This window comes from Emys orbicularis, chromosome 1 (genome assembly GCF_028017835.1).
Source record: "Emys orbicularis isolate rEmyOrb1 chromosome 1, rEmyOrb1.hap1, whole genome shotgun sequence".
NCBI lineage: Eukaryota > Metazoa > Chordata > Testudines > Emydidae > Emys > Emys orbicularis.
This window is the reverse complement of record NC_088683.1, coordinates 343,791,811-343,805,049: the sequence shown is the minus strand read 5'-3', so window position 1 is coordinate 343,805,049 and position 13,239 is coordinate 343,791,811. Positions and strand designations below refer to the sequence as shown.

Genomic DNA, 13,239 nt, shown 5'->3' with positions numbered 1-13,239 from the left:
GCTGAGGAACACTTCTGCAGCAAGAAATCTGATTGTCTAGGCCAACTAGGAATTAGTGTCAGATCACTCAAACTATTTCTGTTCTGGTCGATCAGGATCCTACCCCAGATACAGATCAATATGAACATTGGAGCCTATGTTGTCCATTTCCTCTTGCTCTCAAACTATGGGTCAGCTTCACTATTTTGTTTAGGCATAGACCCATTTGGCATCTGACTGCTGGGACCTGGACATAGTTTTCAAAGGCTACCCTCTGGAAGTTGCTTTGATAACCTGGTGGGTTTTCTTCTTACTGTATCTTTGTTCATTGCAGCGCTTGAGAGCAGCAGTTAAAAATCTGGGAATAAGCATCTGTGACAAGGAAGGTGCAAAAACTTCTTAATGTGGAGAAAGTTCCCTAGTTTTATACTCTGGGTACCATCTCTAAGTCGATATATTTGGAGGCCAGGATGAATATCTTAGTGAGAGGAAAGCTTTCCCCTGAAACCAGGATATAGCAAAGCTTCGGCTGAGATCCCAACTATAATCTATATAGTATCAGTCCATGTGGCCTTGCCATACAGGCTTTACGATTCATGGCAAATTGTGTCTGGCCTTGTCAATTGCTGCTCAGCTTGAATAAGATTATCAGAATCTGGCCCTACAGTTAGAATCAAAATAATTTCATTTCATTGGGAAAAACTACTGAGCTCTCCCTGGATTAGTATTAGTATTAGACCTATGAGGGAAACTCAAATATTCTGTGTGAAAGAATATTTGCGGCAAACTAATTTTCAGTCCTTAGATGCCTTGGTACCTAAGATCCACTAAATGAATATTTCTCAGAAGTCAAATATATGTAAGGATGATATGTATTGATTTTTACATACAGGAAGAAAATCCTGGCTGAAGATAGTCAGATGATGAGTCTATAGGTTTGTTTACTTCCTCATAGGGTATTAACCAGTCAGACTGTGTATGTAAATAATTGATAGCAGTGGAGAATATTCCAAATATTTCTAATGCAAGCATTTAGAATAATACATATTAAATAAGATTATGAAAAATTGATTAACCTAACGGTTTGTCTTCACTGCATTGTTAACTCGAGTGTTGCCCCTAACCCACACTCCTGTCCGCACACAAAAATGTCTAGTTTGAGTTAACTGGTGCTTTAAACTCAAGGTAGCCAGCACATTAGGAGGGAAGCTGGAGCTAGTAATGCAATGGGTATGCAGCAGTTTAAATTAGAACATTTTAGCTGCTAATCCAATAACTCACTGTGTGTAGCTGAGTGTTGTTTGGCAGCATGGTTTTAAAATTCCTTAAAAGGGTCTGGCAGGTTTGATTAGGGGAATTACCTTAGAAAGAGCATTAGCAATCAGGGTACATTGGACCAGGGGCCGTCTCTACTTCTAGGCTCCAAGAGCATCTTGAGTTTTGTAAAGCAGCTACCAACACATTTTGGAAGGTGTGTTCTGCCGGCTGCCATAATGATAAGCAGGTCCTATGCAGATCATTTGTGTTGTTGTTGGACTACTGCTCTTAAATGCCCATATGCCCAGGCTGATGGAGGAGGAGGATGGAAATAAGTAATTTCATCCCTTGCAGTTTGGTTTCTCAAATCCTATTATGCCAGTCTGCATGTCCCTTTGTTGTTTTGCTCTTTGTTTTGCTTTGGTAGTACTGGAGTTGGGATCCAGTTTCACCTGGTTTGCAACTGCATGAGACAGTACATGTAGGAAGAGCAATTCTACGTATACTGCTCATCACAAATCCTGCATATCCTGTTCCCTTGCTGTTTAAGAAGGCATAGAAATACTGACCTGTACAATATGGATGTTAACAACTTAGGGACAGCTGGGCTTTCCGAGGGTGCAAGCCAGGGCTGCATGTGCCCAGCACAGAGTACCCCGTCTGTTCTTGATGATACTTTTTAGGACCTTTATTTAATTCCTATGCCCATCAAAGATGTGATCCCAGAATCCCATATTTAAAGAGTACAGTTGTAGCCTTATTTCCTCATTTGTTTATTTGTCATCCTCCATTTTAATCAACATCAATTCCATCTTAGACTTAAAAGGGTAGATTCAGTGTTGGTGAAAAGTCATGTGTTAGCTTCTCCTTTACCTGTCTGCTTTTACTCAAGATACTCTCTCAGCCTGCATATCAGACCTACATTCCTTGTCAAGTTAACCATATAAGCTGCCAAAAAACATGAGCTTTGTGTTAGCGTAACAAAGGTCCTATAAAAGAAGTTTACATTTCCAGTATTGTACATGGTAAACTATCTGAAAGGTTGGCAAAACTGGCAGAACTTAATTTTGATTTGCAGCTTTGGTAGGAGTTAAATGACATTTTATGTATTCAAAGAAAGTACAACTTGCATATACAAATAAAATAATGGATGCTGAGATTGGACATGGACTTATCAGATTTTTGCCTAAAAATGACTTTTGATGCAATTTATTAAAAAATACAACTTTTTTTCTTGTTACACAAAAAGTAGTGATTTACAGTGGGTTTTTCATATACTCATGATTAAAGATAAACAGACCAAAAATTAAAAAAATAAAATCCTCTCAGACAAATCCTTAGCTTGTGTAAATTGATGTGACTCCTTTGACTTCAGTGGAGCTACACTGATTTACACTAGCTGAGAATCTAGCTTTCTGTTTTGAAACCTAAATGGCATCAGGCCCATAATGCAAATAAGTACTTTTGGGTATTTCCCCAGATAGAAATAAAAAGCTGCATAAACACATGATTAACCATCCAAGCAAAACTACTGTTTTAAAAAAATTAAATCACAAAGGAATCATTTTAAGTCAAAAATAAACCTATTTTTTTGCATATCACACAAATACCCATGATGACACAAATCAGCAATACTAAAAAGCTAAACACAAAGGCTAACAGTTTTTGGCACTGTCTGGCTTGCTTATTTTATTATTAATTATTTCATGTCCATATTTTACCATTGCATAGAGTGCTAGCCTCATTGTTGAACTCATAACTGTTCCTATGCTTACGTGTTCGCTACAGTATGTATACGTTAACACCAAAGGTTAGTGAACTGGTTCAAAGAGGGTTTGTTGTCCGGTGGCTAGAACAGCAGACATGGAGTCAGGAGTTCAGGGTTCTGTTCCTGGTGGGGTCACTTATTCACTCTGTGACCTAAGGTGAGTCGCTTACCTGTGTCTCAGCTTCTCTGTCTGTAACATGAGTTGTGAGTTCAATCCTTGAGGGGGCCACTTAGGGATCTGGGGCAAAATCAATACTTGGTCCTGCTAGTGAAGGCAGGGGGCTGGACTCAATGACCTTTCAAGGTCCCTTCCAGTTCTAGGAGATGGGATATCTCCATTAATTTATTTGGGTTTGTTTAGTTTGGAAAAGAGAAGACTGAGAGGGGACATGATAGCAGTTTTCAGGTATTTAAAAGGGTGTCATAAGGAGGAGGGAGAAAACTTGTTCACCTTAGCCTCTAAGGATAGAACAAGAAGCAATGGGTTTAAACTGCAGCAAGGGAGGTCTAGGTTGGACATTAGGAAAAAGTTCCTAACTGTCAGGGTGGTTAAACACTGGAATAAATTGCCTAGGGAGGTTGTGGAATCTCCATCTCTGGAGATATTTAAGAGTAGGTTAGATAAATGTCTATCAGGGATGGTCTAGACAGTATTTGGTCCTGCCATGCGGGCAGGGGACTGGACTCGATGACCTCTCGAGGTCCCTTCCAGTCCTAGAATCTATGAATCTATGAATCTATGAGGATGATAATAGTTGTTTATCCTGCAGGGGATGCTTATAAATTGCTTTGAGATCCATGGATGAAAGGCTCTGTAAAAGTGCAAATTAAGACTAGTCTAATTAGTTCTGGACCCAGAACTTGACCTGGGTCTAATCTGTTTTGAAGTGCACAAAAGTTTAGCTGACTCCCCACTTCCAGTGCTTGGCTGGGAGCAGATGTGCTAGAAGGTCAGTTGATAGGATGGCTTGAATGGAAGCAGGAAATCTCACAACATTATCCATGCTCGTGTACAAGACTCTGGACCAAGCCCCTGAAGCTGGCTGGCCCAACAGACTTCTATGATTACAAAGCCTTCCCCAAGCCCGAGGACTGGACCTTCTCCCTGTTTGGTGTCCGGTGGGGGTGGCAGGGAGATAACTCCTCTTGACATCTGAATGTCAGGAGCAGCAAGCATCCTCCCTTACTACTGCCTGACAGCCAGGGAGAGACAGACTGAACAATTCCCAGCTGGCAGCTCAGGAATGGGGCTGCCCTTCAGACAGAGCAGCAAATTATCTTCTCCTCTGGATGGGGGGGCATGGCAGTCATCCTAAACCCTCCAGCCCCACCAGCTATCAATAAATAAAGAACTACCGTCACAACTACCACTGGCCTGCTGGGTGACATTGGTCAAGTTGCCTCAGTTTCCCCACCTTTCAAATGAGGATGATACTCACTGAGACGTTGTGCAGATGGATTGGTTAATGTGTGTACAATGCTTGGAAGATTTAAAATGTTCTGCTGAGTACTATTACTTTCACTTATTTGTTACATTAATAAATTTGGCGAGGGGAAAAAATGTTACACCACCATTGGCTGAATTCTGCTCTGACTAAAACCCATGAAATTTAGCTGAAGGCACTCGTGGGGGCTGATGTAATTGGCCCACCATCATAGGGAACATTTATAGCCATCTCTGTGTAAGATGATTATTTGATTGAAGAGCGTATACTAAGTATTGTTCAGTGTGGGGTCTAAGGGCTGCTCTTCTCTTCCTGTAACCATTTCTTTGAAATTATATGAACCATTTTAAGGACTTGCTATGTGTTTGTATTTATTATTATATCATTAATCATGTTTATTACAGTAGTGCCTAAGCGCCAGCCAAGAATGGAATCCCACTGTGCTAGGCACTGAACAAACACACAGACAGCGCCTGCTCTGAAGAACACATAGCAGAATGGGAGCCAGATGTATTTGGGGCCTCTGGATAGAACTGTAATACCAATGTCTGTTGCTTAAAAAAAACCCAACAAACTTACAAAAGCACACGTGTGAGAATTGATCATAGTGACCGTCCCTTTTGCCTGTCCAGTGGCAGGTGCCAGGGTGTTCTACCAACTGGAAGGTTTAGTTTGAACAGTCCATTGTGAACCTTTCCTTTCAAAAGGAGAGTAAGATGTGCTCTCTCTCTGGGGTAGAAATCATATCTAGGGTTGCGAGGCAGCCAGTTTTCGACCAGAATGCCCAGTCGGAAAGGGACCCTGGTGGCTCCGGTCAATGGTGCAGCGAGGCTAAGGCAGGCTCCCTGCCTGGTCTGGCTACACTCGGCTCCCAGAAGTGGCCAGCATGTCCGGCTCCTAGGCACAGGGGCGGCCACGTGGGCTTCGCATGCTGCCCCGAGTGCCGGCTCCGCATCTCCCATTGGCCAGGAACCGCAGCCAATGGGAGCTGTGGCAGTGGCGCCTGTGGGTGCAGGCAGCGCTCAGAGCCCCCTGGCCCCTCTGTCTAGGAGCCGGAGGGGGGGGACATGCTGCAGCTTCCGGGAGCCTTGCGGAGCCAGGGCAGGCAGGGAGCCTGCCATAGACCCGCTGCGCCGCGGACCGGGAGCCGCCTGAGGTAAGCGTCGCCCAGGCAGAGCCTCCACCCCAACCCCCCTGCCCCAGGTCGGAACCCCCTCTGGCACCCTAACTCCCTCCCAGAGTCCACACCCAACCACCTGACCTAGCCCTGAGCCCCCTCCCGCGCACCCTCCCCCACCCCAACCCCCTGCCCCAGCCCTGAGCCCCCTCCTGCACCCCAAACCTCTCATCCCCAGCCCCACCCCAGAGTCCACACCCCCAGCTGGAGCCCACACTCCCCTCCCACACTCTGAACCCCTTGGCCCCAGCCTGGAGCCCCCTCCTACACCCCAAACCCCTCATTTTTGACCCCATCCCAGAGCCTGTACCCCCAGCCAGAGCCCTCACCCCCTCCTGCACCCAACCCCCTGCCTCAGCCTGGTGAAAGTGAGTGAGGGTGGGGGAGAGCGAGCGATGCAGTGAGTGGGGGGCGGGGCCTCGTAGAAGGGGTGGGGCCTCAGAAGGGGCGAGGCAGGGGACAGCGTAAGGGTGTTCGGGTTCATGGGATTAGAAATTTGGCAACCCTAATCATATCACTCACTGTAATGACTGGCCATGCAGCATGCGTGCAAAACCGTTTGGGAAGGTATAGGGTGCATTTGACTATCTGACCTTCAGTCCATACTCTTTGTGCATGTACATTTCTGGCTTAAGAAGAAGTTGGGTACCATTTATAAATAGTGCCTTAGCAAAAAGAGAATGGGAGGGCATATAAATAGATCTCATATCTTCAGCAATAGTGAGATCTCTATTGATACATGCCCTTGCTGAGCACAGGTGTCTGTAGTGGTGTCTAAATGCCACAAAAGGGCTTAATGAATTCTACTTTAAAATCTTGTTGGTACTGAAATATTTTCTTAAATACAGTAAACGCCCGTTAGTAGCACTATATCAGTGCCCTTTTGCTATGTTGCTCCTAAGCAACCGTTGCTGTTATTAGGGAGTGTTGATAAGTCACAGTAGGGAACATGTTCCCAGGGGAAATGTTGCTTGTAAGGGGCGGTTGCTCTTACAAGGTGTTTCTGAAAACAAGCATCTGCTTGTAGTGACTTCTTCCTTGTGTTCATATATAATGATCTGCATTCACACAGAATACAGAGTTGCATGCATGGCACAAACCTGTCATCCACTGTGATGCCTTCCTAAACCCACACAACTGCAGTCAATTTACAGCCCAGAGAACAAAATTATAACCATCTGAGATCGAAAAGGCCTGCTGCATTTTTCTTTTCCATCCTTTGCCAGCACAGGATTATTCTCAATAACAGTATACAATTTGTTCTGATGCTTTGTCAAGTCTAGTTTGGTTTCTATCACTTTCTCTTGGGAGTCTGTTTTTCAGTCTAATAGATCTCGCTGTTAGTCTGAAATATCAGGAAACACTTCCCTTTGTTAATTTAATCCCATTACTCCTAGTTATAACCCCTATTTTACTGGTGAGTGAAGTGATTCCTCCTAAGTAGAAAGTGACAGTGTGTAAAGTGCTTTAGAGTGCTTTGAGATTAAAGGCACAATATAAATGTAGGATATAATAATTATAATTAATAACAATTATTATTATTCTGAACAAAATCATGGTCATCATAAGGGTAAATCCTCTCATTAAATAAGTAAGTCTTTTAGCTCAGGCATGGGATATTACTGCTCCTGTTTTTCTAGCAAATGTGAAGGATGAATTCTTGCAAAGTATATGGTACATTGGCATTGTCTTCAATAAAATATATACCTCTGGGATTCTGGTTTCTTAACACTAGTCAGAATCTACCTCCAAGACAGCACACAATGTATCCTGCTATTCAAAGAACACTTTGTGTGAGGTAGAAGTGGAACCTTTTAATTGCTACTGAGGAAAAATAAAAGCTAAAATTGTTTTTAACAACACAGTAAAGTCTGTGAGAGTGTCTCATATTTTCTTTGCTAAGTCTAAATCGTGCATGAGGTTATTAGTGTATAGAAGAGCATTGTTTAAAGTAAAGATGTCTTGATCTTTTTAATGTAAAAAGTTACTTTGTTTAAAAGCTCTTTATACATGGAACAAAATGATGACGTAGTACAAAACCGTCAGTGCATAAGAGCTGGAAATCATTATGCATACAAGGAGCTATTACAGAAATAACCTTCGTTGTTAAATATAATAACAAAAAAGAGAGATCAAAAACCTATCAGAAAGTTAAATAACAGAAGACAGATCTTTGGCACAGAAGTAATCGGCATCCCATCCCATTAATTGTTCAAGAACTCTAAAAACTTTAATGAGGTACTTACTGTAAGATTTCACTCATATGCAAATGTTAATTAAAATTGCTAATTACAAGACAGCTAGTGATTCTTTACTGAGATTTTTTAATTTACCATACTAACTACAGTGTATTAACTATATAAACACAATTGTAACCCATTTTCAGTTTTTAATATTGTATTCTTTTTCCCCTTACAGATTCATTTTCAGGCAAACACTGACTGTGGTGATGTCGGAGAGACATCAAGAAAACTAGGCATGATACTGTTCCAAATCATTTCCCCACCACCACCACTACTTTTGGAGAATTCAGCAGATGAACTTGTTTCTTATGGTCAGTGGAGAGACTTATGTTGCTCCAGCAGATATTGACAATCAAATGTTCTCCTTTTTCCACAGGTCTGATTACTACAACATCAAGAAAATTGGATCGAGAGCAGCAGGCAGAGCATTTTCTCGAGGTAAACTCTGATGGGGAATACATATTAAAGGGGTACTTCCGTCTTCAAATCTTACCAATTTCGAATAATGAGTTTAAAGCTTGTTTCTGGTATTACACCTGTTGCCTAATTTTCCATGTTAATTTTCAGTAAAACCATTTTTTCTCCCTATTTCTAAGACAATGCTTTGCCCTCTCCTGTTGCTGTCACAAAGAGGGGAACCCGACTAACTATACAGGGGAAATAATTCAGTCGACAATTCACAAAATGCTTTCAAACACATGAACAAACTGTAGAAATAGACAGATATTCATTTTTTCTCTAATCTCTTTTGGTTATAGCAATTTTTTGTTACTTGTAACAATAAGTTAAAATATTTCAGAGAAGCATGTCATATTTCAGTCGTCTGTGTCCCTTTAATGAATTTCTAATGCAGTTTGGAAGGCACTGATTCTGCAAAGACTTCTGCACATGGATAACTTTGCACCCTGTGATTAGTGCTATATGGCAGCGTTTCTCAAACTGGGGTCCGTGGACCACTGGGGGTCTCCAAGGGAATTCCAGGGGGTCTGCTGGCCCCACTGATCAACTCCTCCCCCTCCCTTCCTCAACTCCTCCCCCTCCCTCTATCTCCCGGAGGCTACTGAAGCCAAACCGGAAGATTTTAGGCTGGTAAAAGTCCAGCGGCGCAGTGGGGCTAAGGCAGGCTCTCTGCCTGCCTTGGACCTGCGCCACTCCTGGAAGCGGCCGGCACATCCCTGCGGCCCCTGGGGTGGAGGGTGGGGGGCAAGGACAGGTCTCCGCGTGCTGTTATTGCCCCGAGCGCCGAATCTGCAGCTCCCATTGGCTGGGAATTGGCCTCACCCCAACCCCCTGCCTTAGCCCAGAGCCCGCACCCCATACTCCCTCCAAGAGCCCGCACCCCATACTCCCTCCTGCAGCCAAACTCCCACCCAGGGCCCGCACCCCCTCCTGCACCCAAACCCCCTGCCCCCAGCCTGGTGAAAGTGAGTGAGGGTGGGGGAGAGTGAGCGATGGAGGGAGGGGGGATGGAGTGAGCAGGGGGCGGGAAGAGGTGGGGCAAGGGTGGGGCCTTGGGGGAAGGGGTGGAGTGGAGGCAGGGCCTGGGGCTGAGCGGGAGGGTTCGGGGTCCCTGAAATATTTTAAATCAAAATGGGGGTCCTTGGGTTGCTAAAGTTTGAAAACCGCTGGTACATGGGATTGTTCCGATTGTGCAATTAAACATGTTAAAGTTTTTGAAGGATTGAGGCCTAAGATTGCATCTTGAATCTATATGCAAAGCCCTATAATGTGAGTGGAAGTAAACTCTGGTTTTGCTCACTTTGGCTGGATCATCAGGATGAATCATTTTTGAAATTTCAAATTTAAACCTATCAACTACAGTTTCCAAGTAAGAAATTACTCTCTGCAGTGGAAGATTTATGTCAACTCTCTCTCTCCATAGTATGTGTCCTCTCATCTGAATAACTATCTGTAATATGTGTAACTCTCACAAAACTGTACCTGTGTATTGCCACGTCCAATACGTGATTTCTACCTCGTCGCTCTAAAAACCATGTGATAAAATGTTTCCATCCTTTTCTATATACGGGGCTTGATTCTGATCTCACTGTAATTTACAGGGACGTAACTCCCCTGCATTTACTGAAATTACTCCTGATTCACATTGGTGCAAGTGGAAAACGAGGGCCACTGTGTAAGACCATCCAATAGACACAGCCATCCATATAATATGATTTCAGAAACTCTCCTCATAGCAGTGTTAGCTAAAGAATATGTGGACATATTAAGCACCTTTACAGGATCAGAGTGTTTTTTTGTTACAATCACTATTTGGCAGAAGAATGTAGTAATCTCTGGTTTCAGATATTCCTCCCCCTGGTTAGTACTGCTTGAGGAAAATCCTGAGCGCTTGGCTTAGTACAGAGCAACAAGAGAGGAGGGTTAATTTCTTATCTGACCTGCTAACTTTTTTTCCTCTATATGTTTCTGTACAATCCCAAATATCCCAGGCTATAAATAAATGAGGAGGAATAAAGGGATTTCCCCCCCCTCCTTTAAGGGATTTCTTCAGTTGGAAAGTTAGCTAAGTAATTCTTTATTCCGATAACTGGAGATTTTTCAGCTTTTACTGCTAGGGAAGATAGCCAGCTGAAGTGAATTTGGCATAGATTTTGGAATATATATATTAATGAGAAACTTGGGTCTGAGACAAGATGGGTGAGGTAATATCTTTTATTGGACAAATTGGGGTCTGGACTGTAAGTCTTTTCTGCGTCTGTGTTTTCTCAGGGGATCTGAATGAACCACACCAGATGCCAATTTTCCAAAGGATTCACCCCTTAAAAAGGGAAGCGTTATACATCTTTAATGGTGGGGGCAGAGGGGAACTCTCTCGTATTATTTATAAAACTCAGGCTTTGGCCCGCTGGGCTGGATGCTTTCCTCAGATTTTTGTCCAGTTTGAAAGATATTGATTGGTCTACAAGTTTTTGAAGGGTGCATACGTAAAGGAATGAGATGAAGTGTTTAGGGTGATCCAGGAGGTTTAGAATTGGGATTAATAGGATGAAACTGAGCACAGAAAAGTGTAGGCAATCTGGGAAGTAGAAATGCGAACAGCAAGGTCTGGAATAGCCTCTTGAAGAGAGTGGAAGGAGCCCTGTTGCTTGAGACTTTTAAAACTAAACTGGGGCAAGTGGGCAAAAATTTACTGCAGGGAATAGAATTGTGCATTGACAGGGAGATGAACTAGCTGACCTAGTGGGTCTTTTCATTTGCTAATTAAAAGTTAACATTTGCCATTTCTACAGCATACTTGGAGGCAAGTTCAGCATGACAAAAACAAATAGGCTGTTGATGGTTCAGAACTGAGCTGTCTAAGGTGGGCACGTTTTTATGACATACTTGAAACATTTTGTGAAATGTTTGACTCTCAATGTGTTTAATTAACCACCTAGGGAGTCCTTAATTGCCAAGATTACCATGGTCTCCCAATAGCACGATTATTACCCTTCCGGCTTTGTTTCATACCCTCTCTCCAATAAAAGAGTATAAAAAAAGTGTAAAACTGGCTCCCTCTGAAAGGATCTTATTAGAGCTTGACCCAGCAACCTCTGTTTCCGCTTGCATGATGCATATATGAGGCATTGATGGACCTTTCCTGGTTAGAACGCCTTTTAATTATTTTTTAAATAGTCAGGCCCTTTTCTCAACTTGAATTTGATTGAGGCATTGTTCCCAGACAACAAAGTACATACAGAGCAAATTCCATTGGTGAAAGGTCTGTCTCCGCCCCATTCACAATAGCTGTTAACGAAACAAGGCAAAATGAGATTGTGGCGGCTAATGGTTATGATACTTTGCAGTGTTATAGCACATTTTCATTCATAGCTCTCCAAGCGCTTCACGCTGGTGCTTTACAGGCAGAGCAAATAGGGCACAAAGTGGTCAAGTAACTTGCCCAAGGTCACAGAGTAAACTAGTGGCAGACCCTGGTCTCCTGATTCCAGTACCCATGCTTATTCCACTCTGCCACAGCTGCCCAATATAAACCATCCTTCTGTTAATCTAGGTACTTATATGTCCCCTGATTCACACCATAGTTGCGTGCCTCACAATATTTCATGAATTGATCTTCACAATTCCTTGTAGGATAGGGGACTGTTTACCATGACCCCCATTTTACAGAGGGGGATTTGAAGCACAAAGACAAAGTGACTTGTCCCAAGTCACACAGAGAGTCTGTGGTAGCATCAGGAATTGAACTCAGATCTCCTGAACCCCCATCCAGTGCCTTCGTCTCATAGACTATGCATTTTGTAGTTATCTGTTTTCCAGTGTCTGTCTTTTTATAATGAACGCCCATGGCTGCAGTTAAAGGATTCTTCACAAGTCAAAGAATACATACAAAGGAAGACATTAACTTTCAGAACCTACTTATGTGATAGACTTTACTCTTCCTGAATTCTTATCTAGATTCCTGACTAAAAAATTCAAATTGTTTGGGGGGGGGAGGGGCGGATTGGAGGTGTTTGTTTATTTCTTTGAAAAAGGCACCTTCTAAATCTGCTATGAAAAGTATGTGTCATAACTATAAAGGGAAGGGTAACAGCTCTCCTGTGTACAGTACTATAAAATCCCTCCTGGCCAGAGACTCCAAAATCCTTTTACCTGTAAAGGGTTAAGAAGCTCGGGTAACCTGGCTGACACCTGACCCAAAGGACCAATAAGGGGACAAGATACTTTCAAATCTTGGGGGGGGAAAGGCTTTTGTGTGTGCTCTTTGTTTTAGGGGTTGTTCGCTCTTGGGACTGAGAGGGACCAGACATCAATCCAGGTTCTCCCCATCTTTCTAAACAAGTCTCTCCTATTTCAAACTTGTAAGTAAAAAGCCAGGCAAGGCGTCTTAGTTTTACTTTGTTTTCTCAACTTGTAAATGTACCTTTTACTAGAGTGTTTATCTTTGTTTGCTATACTTTGAACCTGGGCTAGAGGGGGGTCCTCTGAGCTCTTTAAGTTTGATTACCCTGTAAAGTTATTTTCCATACTGATTTTACAGAGATGATTGTTACCTTTTTCTTTAATTAAAAGCCTTCTTTTTAAGAACCTGATTGATTTTTCCTTGTTTTTAGATCCAAGGGAGTTGGATCTGTATTCACCAGGAGTTGGTGAAAGGAAGGAGGGGGGGGAAGGGTCAATTTCTCCTTGTTTTAAGATCCAAGGGGTTTGGATCTGTATTCACCAGGAGTTGGTGAAAGGAAGGAGGGGGGAAGGGTCAATTTCTCCTTGTTTTAAGATCCAAGGGATTTGGATCTGTATTCACCAGGGAATTGGTGAAAGGTTTCTCAAAGCTTCCCAGGGAAGGGAATGGTGGCAGCGGACCAGAACTAAGCTGGTAGTTAAGCTTAGAAGTCCTCATGCAGGCCCCCA

General features: G+C 43.0%; 1 protein-coding gene across 3 annotated transcripts in view; it reads left to right on the top strand.

The window, feature by feature from the left end:
• Positions 1-13,239, top strand: part of FAT3 (FAT atypical cadherin 3) — a 452,955-nt gene that overhangs the window by 247,351 nt on the left and 192,365 nt on the right. For all 3 annotated transcript variants that reach the window (XM_065417527.1, XM_065417519.1, XM_065417510.1), the window contains exon 3: positions 8,246-8,307. In XM_065417527.1, the coding sequence (XP_065273599.1) occupies positions 8,246-8,307 (62 nt within the window). The remainder of the gene's footprint in view (positions 1-8,245; positions 8,308-13,239) is intronic.